This window comes from Pseudonaja textilis, chromosome 18 (genome assembly GCF_049901715.1).
Source record: "Pseudonaja textilis isolate UNSWEBS1 chromosome 18, rPseTex1.2, whole genome shotgun sequence".
Classification (NCBI taxonomy): domain Eukaryota; kingdom Metazoa; phylum Chordata; class Lepidosauria; order Squamata; family Elapidae; genus Pseudonaja; species Pseudonaja textilis.
In genome coordinates this window covers 1,560,325-1,576,842 of record NC_142007.1, presented here as the reverse complement: position 1 = coordinate 1,576,842, position 16,518 = coordinate 1,560,325, and the positions used below count along the sequence as shown (strand labels likewise).

Sequence of the window (16,518 nt, the reverse complement as noted above, 5' to 3'; positions counted from 1 at the left end):
CTTTTTCAAACAATATTGAAAGAAAAACACTCTAAAAAAGGCAAATAAACCTATATGGGTAAATCCTCGACTTAACGACCATCATGGAGACCAACAATTCGGTCGCTAAGTGAAACACGACCGTCTGGTTTTGAAACCCAGCAGTGTTGACCTGCAGCTTGGGAGGGAAAAACCTGTTCATAAAACTCACCTTTATGATTTTTCTCCGCCAGGAGAAAAAAAAAAACATGGAATTCCCTTCTTTCCTTTCCTTCTTTGTTCTCTAATCTTTCCTCCGTTCCTCCCTCCGTCTCTTCTTCCTTTTCCTTTTTCCTTCCCTAATCTTTCCTTCTTTCTTTCCTTCCTTCCTCCACCCCTCCTAATAATAATATCATCCTGATATTTGTGATACATTTTTAAATGTTCAGTTGACTGAGTTTCATGTTTAATGAATAAAAGAGATGGTGATAATCATCATAATCATAATAAAGTAAACCTAGATTGCTTATTTATTCACACAACAAGTTGAGTTGAGTTTCCAAAAGTTGGCTTGGCCTGAGACTTGATTTTTTATTTTATTTTTAAGAGCATGGAAGTATTTATGAGGAAGCAGGAGATCTTTTGAGGGGTTAGCGAATTCCAAGCCTTTATTTTTGGGGGTGGCGGGGAGCCCAAGGAAAAACAATTGGAACCTCACTCTATGAATTTATTGGCTTTCATTTGCTCTCTGCAGATTTAATATTTGCTGATAATCCATCATGCCTTGGACGGGGGTGGGGGGGTATCTTTTTTAGGCAAGATCCTGTCAACTCACGGGGGCGGGCGGTGGGAGGGGAGAAATCTGGATGGAGAGCAAGAAAGACCTCCGAATTCCTTTCGCTGAATGAGAAACAGCGATGGGGTGGGGGAATTTGTCGCTCAGCCAAGAGACACACATCTGTGTCCAGAAGACCCCCAGGATCTACCGGTTCCTCCAAAAGTTTGTTTTCCAGGGAAGCAAACCAGATTAGTTTGAGCCTGGTCCACCTCAGCCATGGGGGTGGAGAACCCAACCGCGTCCTGGGGAGAGGTCCGGCTAAGGGGGTGTTGAGTTGACTCTAGAATGGTCCCATCTACTGCAGCCTCCTGGAGCTCAGAAATGGGAGGACGTGGGGCCTCTGTGGGACCGGCCGTCGCTTAATTTCTAGTTCTCTCCTACTCTTCCCCCCACCCACCCCCAAAAAGGGACTTTCCCTCTGGTTTTTGAACGTGGATGGAGTCGCAGGGGGCTTGGTTGCAAAATGTTGAATGTAACACGTAACCAGCTATGATGGTTGGTGTAGGTTCAAATTAGCCTTCGACTGATTTTGGATGGAATCATGAGAGATGTTGGAGAGAGGAGTGGGGGTAGATGATAGATATCGGTAGATAGATGATAGATGTCGATGATAGATAGATTAGATAGATAGATAGATAGATAGATAGATAGATAGATAGATAGATAGATAGATAATCGGTAGATTGAAAGATGATAGATGCTCTAGATAGATGAGAGAGAGAGAGATCGGTAGATGATAGATAGATAGATAGATAGATAGATAGATAGATAGATAGATAGATAGATAGATGGATGACAGACAGAGAAGGTGGGTAGAGATAGAAACAGACAGATGGATAGAGATTGAAATGGATGGATGGATGGATATAAATGTGTAGACAAAGACAAAGTGATCAACACAATAGAGAGAGATTAGATAGATTTAGATAGATGATAGACAGACAGACACTGGTAAACACAATAGAGATAGATAGATAGATAGATAGATAGATAGATAGATAGATAGATAGATAGATAGATAGATAGATAGATGTAAACACAATAGAGATAGATAAATAGACAGACGGGAGGTAGAGATAGAAACAGGGCTATAAAGAGATTGAAGCGGATGGATTGATGGATGGATATAGAAAGCAATAAACACAATAGAGATTAGATATAGATAGATGATGGATGGGTGGGTGGATGGATGGATGAACAGAGGTAGGTAGGTAGAGGTAGAAACAGATGGATAGAGAGATTGAAAAGATGGAGATAGATAGATAATAGACATAGAATGGAAGATAGATAAGGGAGATAGGAAATAGGTAGAGATAAATACAATAGATAAAAGAATAAATACAATAAACAGATAACGGTTATAGTTAAATGCAATATAAACAGGTAAATACATAGATAACATAGACATAGATATTTATAAATAAATAGCATTGATAGAGAAATGCCATAAATACAGTTGAAGACTGCCTGCCTTTCTCCCCAGAAACCAGGAGATCCTATGGCTTGGTAAAATTAACAACACCGACCATCTTCTGGATTTATAATATTTGGGGATGTTTTCTTTCCGCCGTTCGCTGTGGTTGGACTTTCCAAAATGTGGATTTAATTTAACCCCCCTCCTCTCCCCCACTCCCACGCTCTACTCACCCCCTACTCACCCCCCACCGCAACCCTTGTTCCCATCCCGCTTTGATCGTTGACCCAGCCAAGTTGCAAGAATTTTGATCCCGTGATGGTGGTGGTGGTGGTGGGGGAAACGCTGCTATGACGGTCGTTAAGTGTGAAAATACGCCGGTTGTGCCATTCAGGACTTTCCAAAATGTGGATTTAATTTAAGCCCCCTCCTCTCTCTCACCCCTCTTCCCCACAGCCCTGTTTCCATCCCCCTTTGATTGTTGACCCAGCCAAGTTGCAAGAATCCAGGTTGGACACTGGCCAGGAATGCGTAAGCCCCCCTCCATCGGGTCCCATCAGCCAACAAAAATTCCTGCGCTTGGCGCACGGATGGGGTTGTCCTGTGTTTTGTGTGTGTGTGTGTGTATGTGTGTGTGTGTGTGAGTGTGCGGTGCACGCAACCAAAAATATGTGCGAGGTGGGGAGAGGTTGAGGAGGGGAGGCTCGCATGTGGGGGAGAGAGAGAAGAGTTTAAAAAATTTTTAAATTTTATTTTACCTGCCAAAGCAGCCCGAGTTACGTCCAAAATTTGCAAACCTAGGAAATTTGACATGGGTGGGTGGGTTTTTTGGGGGGTGGGGGGGGGTGGGGGGAGTGAGGAGGCATGCAGTGAAGGGGAGAGGATGAACCTCGCTCGCTCTTTGAAGAGTTTTTTTGCGAAGCTGCAAGGATAACACATGCTTTGTTTTTGCAAGATGCGAGGAGGAACGGAGAGGCGGCTTTGCGCGTTGGTGTTTTGGTGCCTGGCGGTGGTCTGGATTGGGGGACCCCCGGCTTCTGCGCTGCACTATCGGTACCTCTGGAGGAACTGCGTCCCCTGCTACGGGGGGCAGGCGGGGTACGGCAGGGCACGCTCGGACAGCAAGCCAGGTGAGTGAGCTCCTGCCAGAACAAAGCGGGTGATAGGTCCAATGAGGGGCCGGAGGGGGCTTTGATTCCTCTCCTCTGGCTTACAGGAGAAGAGAAGAAGAACAAGAGTGGGAAGGGGCCCCCAGAGGTCTTACAGTCCATCCCCCAGCTCAAGAAGGCAAACTGAGACCTTTTCAGAGAAACGGTTGTCTAGTCTCTTCTTAAAAAAGCCTCCAGTGTTAGAGAACTCACAACTTCTGAAGGCCAGACTGGACCAGGGCATTTGCATCAGGACAAATTCATTGTGTGTCCAATCACACTTGGCCAATAAAGAAATCTATTCTATTTTCTATTTTCTATTCTATTCTATTCTATTCTATTCTATTCTATTCTATTCTATTCTATTCTATTCTATTCTTCTCTACACACATTGGAGATCCACCCCACAACACTTTGGCCCTGGGTTCCAGTTCTGGGCCCCACAGTTCAGGGTTTTAATAGGAGGGGGGTGGTTTAAAAAACGTTGCGAGATCTGGGAATTAAACCCACCGAAGACCTGGAGATGTTTAGCCTCAGTCTTCCTTCAAACAGAGGCCCCGAGATCATGGTCACCTGCCCGAGGGGGTTGGACTAGATGCCCTGGGGGTGTCCCTCCCGGTCATTCATAAAGCTCCAAAGTGAGAGAAGGGAAAGAGGGAAGAGGAGGAAAAAAAAAAACGACGACAACCAACACCACCCAGAATCTCTTTGCTCACAAACTTTCCTGCCTGCTGAACTGAAAGTCTCCACATCCTCCCTCTAAAAAAAAGGCTTTTTAAAACCAGGACGGCCTTCCAAAAACTTTCTTTAGAGAGAGAGAGAGAGAGAGAGAGAGAGAGACGAATGCAAATATTTCCCTGCAGGACACAAACCCCATTTCTGGTGGACTGGAACGTCTTCCTTGATTTGGGTTTGGAAAAGAGACCTTTGGCCAAAGACAAGAGGGCAGCTAGCCAGATATTCAATTCCAGAGCCGAGACAGTGAGGAGTAGCGTGGGGAGCTAAACAAAACAAGAAAGGAGCAAAAACGCACTCACCAATACACACACACACACACACACACAGAGAGAGAGAGAGAGAGAGAGAGAGAGAGAGAGGGAGAGAGGGAGGGAGAGAGAGTTTGCTGTCTTAACTAGATGTTGGGCGCGGAAAAAATGCGGGGAAAAATTCATCAGCTAAAGAATGTTTTTGCACTCTTTCTTCTTTTTTTAAAAAAACAATCCATCTAAGGATGCTCAGTTCTCTTTTCTTTAATAAGTGACTCTAATTTATTTTATTTTTTTCCAAAGGAGGCAATAGGGAAGGGACAGGAGAAGGAGGGAAGAAAGGATGAAAGAGGAGGAAGGGAGGAAAGAAGGAAGGCAAAGGGGAAAGTAGAAGGAAGGGATGGAAGACGGGAAGGAAGGAAGGAGGGAGAAGGGGAAAGTGAGAGAAGGAAAGAAGATGGAAAGGAAGGAAGGAGGGGAAAGTGCGAGAAGGAAGGAAGGAAGGAAGGAAGGAAGGAAGGAAGGAAGGAAGGAAGGAAGGAAGGGAGGGAGGGAGGAAAGAAAAGGAGAGTAGGAGAAGGAAGGAAATGAAAAGGAAGGAAGAAGGGGAAAGTGCGAGAAGGAAGGAAGGAAGGAGAGAAGGAAGGAAGGAAGGAAGGAAAAGGAGAGTAGGAGAAGGAAGGAAATGAAAAGGAAGGAAGAAGGGGAAAGTGGGAGAAGGAAGGGAAGGAAGATGAAAAGGAAGGAAGAAGGAAAGTAGAAGAAGGGAAGGGAAGGAAGGGGAAAGTAAGACAAAGAAGGAAGATGAAAAGAGGAAGGAAGACGGAAAGCAGGAGAAGGAAGGAAGAAGGGATAGAAAGGGAAAGAAAGAAGGAAGGGAGAAACCAAGAAAAGGCAATGAGGGAAGGAAGGAGAGGGAGGGAGAAAAGGAAGGAAAAAGGAAAGAGGGAGGAGGGAAGAAAAGGAAGGGAGGGAGAGCAACGGATTAAAGAAAAGAAGAGGGAAAGGAAAGAAAAATAAAGCGATGGCTTCCAGACATCTTAACATCAATTCCATTTATATTTCACACACACGTCCCTTTCTCAAGCTTCAACATAATTTCCTTTTTTTCTTGTTTAAGCCTCCAAGCCATACATACATCCTAAATTCATTTCCCCCTTCAGCAAAAAGACTCCAGAAGGGGCTTCCGGTCACTCATAAATGTAATTATTGTCCTTTCTTTCATCAAGCAAATCCACTTTGCCATCCTTAATAACGCTCTCATCTTCCTTGCTCATTTCCCCATTGTGCTTATTCCACAGACTGGAGTTGGAAGCTGAGCGTTTCTCTTTTTTTTTTTCCCCGCTTCGTTTCTCCACGTTTGCCAATTTTCCTCAGCGCCAAAAATCAAATTAATAGATTTATATGAGGGTTGCAAAAAAAAAAAAAAAGGTACCAAAATGAGACTGTCTTTAATGTAGTGCGAGCTGCACTTCTAAACCCTGAATATGTTCACAATTTATAATTCACCCGTTTGGCCTCCGCAACAAACCAACATAAATAAGTGTGACTTTAAAAACCGCAGTAGGTAATTTTGTTATGTTTTCTTACTGGGTTTGTTTATCCCTTCTAGAAATACGTTTTTTTAAACTTAACAAAGATGTTTTTTATTCCTTGTAGCTAATCTATGGAAGAAAAAAAACGCCCAAGAGAGTTGTCAACGTCGTAAAAATTTGGAATGTACCCAAAGTGGGGGGGGGAGAAAAAATAGACTTGAAAATTTATTTTATGGACAGGGCTCAACATTAATCCGGACTGTTTCCCCCAAACTCATTTTAATTCATAGAAGGCCAAGTTAAAAAAAAATGCAAATAATTTCTGGCTACACACCCTCTTGCTTGAAATTGGCTGCGTTCCTGGATCTGGACGGACGTTATCGGTGGCGAGATTTGTTAGTCGTGCATTGCCTACAAGAAAACAACTAAGCTCAGAGAACCCCCAAGGATCCCACTATCCTCCTCCTTCTCCCTTCTAGCGCTGATAATGTTGCCTAGCTGGGTCGTGAAACATCTGCAAGAAAACGACCAAACTCAGAGAGCACCCGGGACCCCAAAGTCATCCTCCTCCTCCTCTCCACAACCCGCTCCCCCTCCTAGCACTGATAATGTTACCTAGTTGGAGTGATGAGAAGGTTAATGGTAATAGTAGTGCAGACTTTGTAAATAGTTGGACAGTGTTGAGGGAATTAGTTGTTTAGCAGAGTGATGGCGTTTGCGGGGGGGGGGGAACTATCCTCGTGTCGAGTTGTTCTGGTGTGCGATGCTCTATAGCGCTAGACTAGCCCTACCCAGATCCTGCAACCGTTCTTCCTATATTTTATCCTCCGGGCCTTTTAAATCCTCTTTGTTGCTCTTCTCTGCCCTTTTTCCAAAGTCTCAACCTCTTGTTTTGTAACGCGGGGACCGAAACTGGACGCGGCATCCCTTATTCAGAAATGGAGGAGTTTTAAGAGTACTTTCCTGTGAGTTTGGCTTTATAACCAACCTCTGGTTTTGACGATCGTCTGCCGAGCTGCAGCGTTTTGCCCCGCTTCCATCTTGTATCCTTTCCAGAGGTTGACGAGTGCCAAACTCACAACGGGGGCTGCCAGCACAGATGTGTCAACACCCCGGGGAGCTATCACTGCGAGTGCAAGCCAAGCTTTCGTCTGCACGCGGACGGCAGGACGTGTCTCCGTGAGTTTGGCAGGGTTGGGAGCATCCTTTGCAAGGGCTGATGGGAAAATCCCAGGGGGAGGGATTGAGGGCCGCTTCGTTGCGTATGGAAATGTCTTCATTCTTTTCTTTAATTCCCCTTTATGTTTTTTTTAATGTTTTTATTTTATTTTTTTACAAACATATCAATGCGTGAACAGTGTGGCATCTGAGTGTCATACGTTTTGATACAAATAAAATAGTATTAATCACATTTGTCCCATTGAACAAGCTTATATAATTCTAGTAATAACACACATATTTGTATTAAGTTAATCATTTTTCATTATTTAGTGATTCAATATTTCAATATTGAAATAAAAGCTACAGTCCCAAATCAAGGTATTCAGTGTAGATCAGCCAGGCAAGATCCTTTTTTAAAAAAATAGCCTTTTTAAAAGATCTGTTCAGGAGTGGAAAGTTTGCTGCTCTTTTTTCCTGCCATTTTGGGGTTCCCCCTTTAATGCATCGCCTTTTGGGGTGCCCAGTAAATCCTAATTTTTTTTTTCTGCCCTCCCTCCAGAGCTTTTCAGCTTCAATTCTCAAAAGTCTGGGTTTTTTTTTTTTAATCTCTTGCCAAGCCAGAACTTCTGGTCCTCATTATCTGTCCCAGGCTGGAATTTCCTTAGCAGCGTGGTCAATGCAAACAAAATGCAAACATTTTGGCCGACGTAGTTTTGGAAAAAAAAACAAACCATTGAGGTTCAGATGGGGTGAGCATTTCTTTTCTTTCTTTTTTTTTGGGGGGGGGGTGGTAGTGGCAGGGACAAATTATTCACTTGGAAAGCTACAAAATTTCAGGAGGCGCCCAGAAAAAATATTTTCCTTCCCCTGAAGAGAGAGAGAGAGAGAGAGAAAGAAAGAGAAAAAAGAGAGAAGGAGGGAAGGAAAGAAGGGAAAGAAGAAAGGAAAAGAAAGAAGGAAAGAAAAAAAGGAAGGAAGGAAGGAAGAAAGAATAGGAAAAAGGGAAGGGAAGGAGAGAGGGAGAGAAGGAAGGAAGAAGGGACAAAAAAAGGGAGGGCAGGGAGGAAAGGAAGGAAGGAAGGAAGGAAGGAAGGAAGGAAGGAAGGAAGGAAGGAAGGAAGGAAGAATAGGAAAAGGGGAAGGAAGGAAGGAAGGAAGGAAGGAAGGAAGATAACTTTAAGGTAGGTAGACCAACTCCCAGAATTCCTGGCTAAGTTAGGGTTGGCTGGTGAATTCTGGGTGTTGAAGTCCACCCAGTTTTGAAAAACTCTGCTATGGACTTTCCACACAATGTTTCTATGGATAAAATTGTTTTAATAAGTAATAGATTTGGCTTTCTTGTTACATGAATTTAAAGAAAAGGGTTTTATTCCTCCGGGACTCACATCTCCCATTTAGGACAAGCAGAACCTCTTGGCTTTTGCATGGATGCACCAGTTGGACTCCCACCTGGTGTGTGTGTGTGTGTGTGTGTGTGTGTGTGTGTGTGTACCTGTTGGACTTCTACCTGTCTGACACTTTTCTCCACCCCAACCCCTAGCTGGCAACCCCTGCGCCATCAACAACGGAGGGTGTGAACACGATTGCGTGCAGCTGAGCTTCTCGCACCACCGATGCCAATGCCGCCCAAATTACCAGCTGGAAGAAGATGGCAAACACTGCGTAGGTGAGTCGTCGTCCCGCCGCTACAAACTCTGGAATCACCCCCAGAAACCTAAAAATAATAATGAAATGGATAAAACGATACACGCGTCAATTTTACATGGCTGCTTCACTTTGCGAAGCAATCGTTCTTTTTACATTTACAGTCATTCCTTCTCCTTAATTTTAAGCATTAATCTATCCATTTCTCTGAGGTAAATCATTCATTGTCACCCTCGACCCTGGTGTCATAAATCATATCCTCCAATGGGACACCTCCATAGCCCAGAGTCATCAATCATGCCCTCCAGTTAGATATTTGCACGGCAGAAACTTCAGTCACCTAGTTACTATCTTTGCAAAACATTTATGGAATGCACTTTCGATTTCCAAACCAACACACTGCTCTCCGCTCCCTTTCTGTTGACAGCTCTAAAAAGACCAGAGAAATATTTTATGAGTTGACATCCAGAGGTAGGAAGGTCTTTCTTTTAAAAAAAAAAGCTAATGGCCGTTTCCCTGCCTTCCAGTGAGGAATCCATGTGCCACGCAGAACGGAGCCTGCATGCACAAATGCCACAACCGCAACGGGGTAGCGCGCTGCGAATGCCACCCGGGCTACCGCCTGGGGCCGGATCACAAAAGCTGCCAAGGTAAGGGGAGTGCCACAGTTTCACGCTTCACCCCACTTGTACAATTTTCAACCCTGAAATTCCCGGCCGCTTCAGCCGCCACTTTGTCAGCACCTGAATCCAAGCCGGTTGTGGTGTGAGCCACAGTTTAGCGATGGGTGATGGCAGGCACTAAGGACTGTTTCCCTTTGATGTGTTGAGGATTATTCTGCTGCAAACTATAAAAATAGTTTGTTAAATGCATATTTAAATATATAGGTGTGTATATAAAAATTATAGAGACATTATACTGTACAGCAACATAAATTGTATATTTCTATGTACTATATTTTTTATCTATCTATCTCTCATCTGTCTATATCCTTCCTTCATCTATCTATCTATCTATCTATCTATCTATCTATCTATCTTTCTTTCTTTCTTTTCTTTCTTTCTTTTTTTCTATCTATCATCTATCTTTCTTTCTATCTCATCTCTCATCTGTCTTTCTCGATCTATTCCCATCTATCCATTTCTTTCCTTCCTTCCTCCCTTCATCTATCTATCTATCTATCTATCTATCTATCTATCTATCTATCTATCTACCTCATCTATCTTTCTTTCTATCTCTCATCTGTCTATTATCTATCTATCTATACCCATCTATCCATTTCTTTCCTTCCTTCCTTCCTCTATCTATCTATCTATCTATCTATCTATCTATTCATTTTTCTTTCCTTCCTTCCTTCCTTCCCTTCTTCCTCTGTCGATCTATCAATCTATCCAACTGTCTCTCCCTCTCATCTATCTGTCTGTCTGTCTTATCTATCATCAAAAACTATTTCTAATGTTTCAATAGACGAGCATTTGTTCATCAATTCAATAGGGAAGGGAAGGAGGGAAGGAGGAAGGAAGGAGATGAAGGAGAAGGAAGGAAGGAGGAAAAGGTGAAGGAAGGAAGGAAGGAAGGAAGGAAGGAAGGCCCCCCTCAACCTACAAATAATTTTCTCACCCTGCTCCCTTTATCCCAGATATAGACGAATGTGCGACGGGTGTGGCATTGTGTGCGCACCAATGCCTGAACACTCACGGCTCCTACCAATGCCTGTGCAACGCTGGCTACGAACTCGGGGCGGAGGGCAAGCAGTGTTACCGTGAGTTTCCAGGAAGGACGTGTGTGTGTGTGTGTGTGTGTGTGTGTGTGTGTGTGTGTGGAAATTTGGCAAAATCCAGACGGGGTTTGGAGGGCGGGATCAGCCGGCGGTCCCGATTTTTTTCCCCCCCGACTCATTTCCCACCCCCAACCCCACTTAATTTCCTTTCCCAGGAATAGAGATGGAGATTGTGAACAGCTGCGAAACCCACAACGGGGGCTGCTCCCACTTGTGCCAACACACCAGCGCCGGGCCGGCCTGCGGCTGCAGTTTCGGATACAGCTTGGATGAAGACCGAAAGACCTGCATTGGTGAACAGTTAACTCAACCGCTTGAGGGAAATATAGCCCGTTTTAGAACAAAATTTCGAACAGGAGAGGAACATCCGGCTTGGGCCGGGGGCGCGGGGTTGGACTAGATGACCTCCAAGGCCCATTCCAACTCTGTTAATCTAACATCTGGAGGGAGCGAAACGCATCCCTTTCCCTTTTCTTTTGCACAACTGCGCTGGGGTTTTTTCGCCCCACTTAGCTCCTTCCTCACGCACACACACACACACGCACAGACGCGCACACAACCCCCCCAAATCTGTGTTTTACGCAACGTAAAAATTCAGAGAGGGGGGGAAACCCACAAACACAACATGACTTTTGTGAAGTGCAGTGGATGCCAGCCCACACAACTAGGAAATGTCTCTCGTTTCAGATACTGACGAATGCAACACCGGGTCTCACTGCTGCCAACAAGGGTGTTACAACTATCCTGGGGGTTACGAGTGTGTTTGTTACGCTGGCTATCAGCTCAACCCCGCAGGCTGCGGATGCGATGGTAGGTGGAGTCCGATAAGTACCAATCAAACAAGTGTGCAAATTGAAGGGTCCTCAGAGGTCATTTAGTCTGACCCCCTCTTATCTTGGGTAGGAATCTGCCCGTATCTCATCCGAAAAGACAACCTGCTTGCAAGTTTATTTGGTGGTGGTTGTTGTGTTAATATATTATTATTATTGTTGTTGTTATTATGTTTCTTTTATTTTATTCATCAACTGAGCATTTAAAAATATATCACAAGTATTATTATTATTATTATTATTATTATTAACTTTTATTCATTAAACATGAAACTCAGCTGAATATTTGAAAATGATTATCTTTAAAAGAATCATTTAAAATTAACTGAAAAATATTTTAACATATTAAAATAAAAATAAAACATTTTAAAAGAATGATGATGATTGTTTCTTTTATTCATTGAACGTGAAACTCAGTCAGCCGAGCATTTAAACACGATCAATTTTTAAAAGAATCGCTTCAAATTAACTGAAAAACATTTTAACAGGTGAAAATAAAAATAAAACATTTTTTTGAAAAAGGATTACTGTTGTCGTTGTTTATTTTATTTCCCAGATCTGGACGAGTGCTCAGCGAATAACGGGGGCTGCGAACATTTTTGCCGTAACCTGGTGGGTTCGTTTGTTTGCGGATGCCGGATTGGGTTCAAATTAGACGAAGATCGCAGGAGCTGCCTTGGTAAGTCTGGCTTTTCGTGGGGCAGCAAGCCTGAATGGAAAATTTGGACACGTTCACGAGTTTTTTTGGGGGGGAGGAAATTGCCTATTTGGATGGTAACCGAAAGGAGGCCGGCTGGTTCAGGCTGGGGTTTTTTTGTGTGTGTGTGTTTGCTCCGCTCATGTTTCTAGTCCTCTCTGTCCCCACCTTTACGGGGCAGCTGCTTGGAGGTGTTTGCTCTCTTGCCATAGACCTCGGGGAGGCCACAGAGGCCGTGGATGGACAGCGACCCGTTATCCGGCCGCTCCCCCACGTGGCTTTTTTCCGCGATGGGCTCACCCCGTTTTTTGACGATGAATACGAGGATGAAGAGATGGAGGGGGCCGAAGCCAGAGGAGAATACACTGTCTCGGAGAAGTTCAGTAAGTGCAGATTCCTTCCTTCCTTCCTTCCTTCCTTCCTTCCTTCCTTCCTTCCTTCCTTCCTTCCTTCCTTCCTTCCTTCCTTCCTTCCTTCCTTCCTTCCTTCCTTTCTTCTCCTCTTTTCCCTTCCCTCCATAACTCCTTCCTTCCACCTCTCGTCTTTCCTCTCTCCCTTCTCCTCCTCTCCCTTCCTTTCCCTCCTTCCCTCTCCTCCTTTTCCTTCCCTACATACCTTCTTCCTTCCCTCTCCTTTTTCCTTCCTTCCACCTCTCTTCTTTCCTCCCTCCCCCTCTCCCTTCTCCTCCTCCTTTTCCTTCCCACCATCTTTTTCCTTCTTTTCTTCCCTCCTTCCATTCATCCTCCCTCCATTTCTCTTTCCTTCCTTCCACCTCTCTCCCTCCACCTCCCTATATTCTCAGCATTTCTTCCTCTCCCTTTTCCTTGTTTCCAGAATAATTTTATTGGGTGACACAAAACGTACCAATAAAAGCCATGAGATATAACACCCAGGAAAATAAACTAAAGAAGAATCAGAGAAGAACAAAGAAAGAAAGAAAAAGAGAAAGAAAATACAGATATTTGAATCTTAGCTGAGTTTCTTTCTCAGCATCTCTTCATCCCTGTTGCTCGTTTCCCAAACTTGCAAAAAAAAAGAAGAAGAAAGAAATCCCTTGAAAGAAAACCACGTTTTCTCCCATCTGACGTTTTCCCGATCTTCCTTTTCTCCTTCCCTCTCTCTTCCGCGCAGTCTGCCTGAACGACACCTTTGGCACCGACTGCAGCCTCTCCTGCGAGGGATGCCAGAATGGGGGCATCTGCAACCAGAACCGGACTGGCTGCCTCTGTCCAGCCGGCTGGACGGGGATCTTGTGCAACCAAAGTGAGTCGTCCGATAGAGAGCCCCGTTGCCTCAGAGCCAAAGCCAAAAAAAAAAAAGCCATCGGGGGGAATTCTGGGAGTTGAAGTCCAAATATCATCCCAGTTGGGGAATTCTGGGAGTTGAAGTCCAAATATCATCCCAGTTGGGGAATTCTGGGAGTTGAAGTCCAAATATCATCCCAGTTGGGGAATTCTGGGAGTTGAAGTCCAAATATCATCCCAGTTGGGGAATTCTGGGAGTTGAAAGCCCACCTTTCATGCCCCCTGGAGGATTCTGGGAGTTGAAGTCCAAATATCATCCCAGTTGGGGAAATCTGGGAGTTGAAGTCCAAATATCATCCCAGTTGGGGAATTCTGGGAGTTGAAAGCCCACATTTCATGCCCCCTGGAGGATTCTGGGAGTTGAAGTCCGTCCGTTGGCTGAAGGGCCCAAGTGAAAAGCTGAGGTTGTGTCTTGCTGCTCGGGAGTCCCATACGGCTGAATGGGTCTCTCGGGGGGGGGGGGGCAGGGGATTATGGGAGTCATTTCTGATCTTCCTTTCACAGCCTGCCCCAAAGGGACGTTTGGGAAGAATTGTAGCTTTCTTTGTCCCTGCCAAAATGGAGGCAGCTGCAATCCGGTGACGGGAGACTGCCGCTGTCCCCCCGAAGTCAGTGGGGATCGGTGCGAAGACGGTAAGGTGGCAAAAAAAAACCCCCAACCCCTCCCTCTTCCAGATGTGATCAGGGTCACTTTTCCAACCACCCCCAAAACCTGGATCCTTGCTGCCCCACACCCCCCTCCAAATCTTGGATTCCTCTGAAGAATCTTCATTCATTAGGCAGCTTCATCCCTGGAAGCTCTCAAGAAGGGACTGGACTGCCATTAGTCTAGAATGGTTGAGGGCCTCCTGCTTGGGCGTAGGGGGTTGGGCTAGATGACCTACAAGGCCCCTTCCAATTCTATTCTTCTGTGTTCAATGGAACAGAAGTCGAAATCCCGATGCCGCTAACCGTCAGAAGTGTGAAAGTCAGCTTTTTTTCCCCAGCGCTGTCGTAGCTCTGGAACGGTCCCTAAGCGAACCAGGGCACGGAGCTGTCAAATTGTGCCTTTCTCTCTCTCTGTCTGTCTGTTTTTTCCTCTTCTGCTTCCCTAACACCTTCCTCCCTTCGCTGTCTCGTCTCTCTCTTTGCAGTTTGTCCCAGAGGATTTTTCGGGAAACACTGCCGGAAAAAATGCCACTGCGCCAACCGTGGACGATGTCACCGGCTTCTCGGCACCTGCCTCTGCGATCCGGGACGCTACGGGCGTTTCTGCCACCTAGGTAAAGGGCCTCGCGGCGGCTGTTTTCAGAAAGAAAGACCCTCGGAGACCCTCTTCGGACCCAGCTGCCCCAACAGGACAAACCCGCTGACGTTAAATCCATGATTCATTAAATCCACGAAAAAGGTTTTCTCTCGCCGCAGGCTTAACAAGTCCGTGTAGGCAGGAGATGAGTAGTTTCCTGCCACGTTTAGTCATCTCCGCCCGCTGCCTTTTATCCCCAGAACTCAGGTGGGACTTTGCTAACAGCGGTGGCTCTTCGGCCCCAAGGACCGGCCCATAGATTTCCACTGCTCTCCTCTCCTCTGCCTTCTATGCATCCATGCATCAGGCACTGGACCCAACTGTTCCCCCTCTTCTTCATCAGCCACCTCTGATGGGGGCTGTTGACTCTCCATCTGAGGGCTGATGGACGGCTCAGGCTCCACCCCAATCTCTCTTTCCACCAACTCCATTCCCTCTTCCCCGTTGGATTTCTCAGGTGGCCTTGAGGCTGATCCCGACTCCCTTGCCTCCTCTTCCTCCTCCTCCTCCTCCTCTGATTCAGCTGCTGACTGGCTACAACAGAGCCCATCCTGCTGATCGCCTTCCCTTCCCCTCATTTCAGCTTGTCCCAAGTGGGCGTACGGCATCGGCTGTTCGGGAGAGTGCCGGTGCGTGCAAGCCAACGCACAACACTGCGACAAGCGAGACGGCACTTGCCTGTGCAAGCCCGGGCATCACGGGGAAAGGTGCCAAGAGAGTAAGTTGGGTGGATGGGTGTGGTGGGGGGGAAGACGGGTGAGTGGGCGCCGATCGGCTGAACTAGTTCTAGAATCGTACACCCCAAAAGGCCCTTTGCCACCCAGATGGTTCCCTTGAGTTGTTTCCCCCTTAACCTTTGAGGTGTGACGCTTTTGCGTTTCTGGTCCACAGCGTGCGAGCCGGGCCGTTTCGGGCCAGGCTGCAGGCACAAGTGTGACTGTCCCTCGGGCGTGGCCTGTGACCCCGTGAGCGGAGAATGCCGCCGCCAGTGTCCCCAGGGCTACTACGGAGAGAGGTGCCAGCAAGGTAGGCCTGGAGGGGCCAAATTCTGCCTTTCGCACCATCCCTGGAGGTTTTCAGGAAGAGACCGGACATCCACTTGTCTGGAATGGTCTAGGGTTTCCTACTGGAGCAGAGGGTTGGGCTAGATGACCTCTGAGGTGCCTTCCAACACAGCCGTTCTGTAATTCCAGATCCATTCACCAGTGGAACAGCTAGCCTCCAGAATAGAAATAGAAGTAGAAGTAAAAGTAGTAGTAGAAGTAGAAATAGAATAGAAGAAATGAAGAAGAGAATAGAAAAAATGAATAGAATAGAAATAGAATTCTTTCATTGGCCGAGTGTGATTGGACACACGAGGGATTTGTCTTGGTGCAAAGGCTCTCAGCGCACATAAAAGAAAAGAGTCAAGAATCATAAGGTGCAACACTTAATTATAGTCATACGGGTACAAGAAGCAATCAAATCTCCTGTATTGAGCAGGAGGGGTTGGACTAGAAGACCTTCGATGGCAAAATTGGAGCCCAGCTAGGATTTGATCCAGCACATCACAAGTTTTTTTAAAAAATAAATAAATAATATATTTGTATTTGTATTTATTTGCATTCTCTCCTCTTTAGAATGCCCCGAAGGAAAATCTGGAGAGAATTGTCTTCATTCCTGTTCTTGTAATGGTTCTCCTTGCAGTCGGTTCACTGGGGAATGCCGCTGCGTAACTGGGAGGACTGGGAAGTCTTGCGACCAAGGTAAGGGAAGAGGATCAAGTCTCGGGAGATTCCACTGGCTCGTCCTCGACTTTCAACCGTTGGACGTTACGCCACCACTGGGGGTGGTGGGGGTGGAAATGTCTTTATGACATCGGCAGCAATCTGGCCAGCCAAGTCTGGAGGGGTTCACTTAACGACCGTGTGATTCGCTTAACGACCAAACGGATGCACT

General features: G+C 45.8%; 1 protein-coding gene across 1 annotated transcript in view; it reads left to right on the top strand.

Moving 5' to 3' along the window:
* The first annotated feature begins 3,075 nt into the window (after positions 1-3,075).
* Positions 3,076-16,518, top strand: part of MEGF6 (multiple EGF like domains 6) — a 29,655-nt gene continuing 16,212 nt past the window's right edge. Inside the window, exons 1-15 of the mRNA XM_087914854.1 lie at positions 3,076-3,340; positions 6,936-7,058; positions 8,581-8,706; positions 9,212-9,334; positions 10,324-10,446; positions 10,620-10,757; positions 11,152-11,274; positions 11,851-11,973; positions 12,204-12,374; positions 13,123-13,254; positions 13,800-13,928; positions 14,429-14,557; positions 15,164-15,298; positions 15,472-15,606; positions 16,200-16,325. Coding sequence (XP_087770980.1) covers positions 3,148-3,340; positions 6,936-7,058; positions 8,581-8,706; positions 9,212-9,334; positions 10,324-10,446; positions 10,620-10,757; positions 11,152-11,274; positions 11,851-11,973; positions 12,204-12,374; positions 13,123-13,254; positions 13,800-13,928; positions 14,429-14,557; positions 15,164-15,298; positions 15,472-15,606; positions 16,200-16,325 — 2,029 coding nt within the window. The 5' untranslated portion in view covers positions 3,076-3,147. The remainder of the gene's footprint in view (positions 3,341-6,935; positions 7,059-8,580; positions 8,707-9,211; positions 9,335-10,323; positions 10,447-10,619; positions 10,758-11,151; positions 11,275-11,850; positions 11,974-12,203; positions 12,375-13,122; positions 13,255-13,799; positions 13,929-14,428; positions 14,558-15,163; positions 15,299-15,471; positions 15,607-16,199; positions 16,326-16,518) is intronic.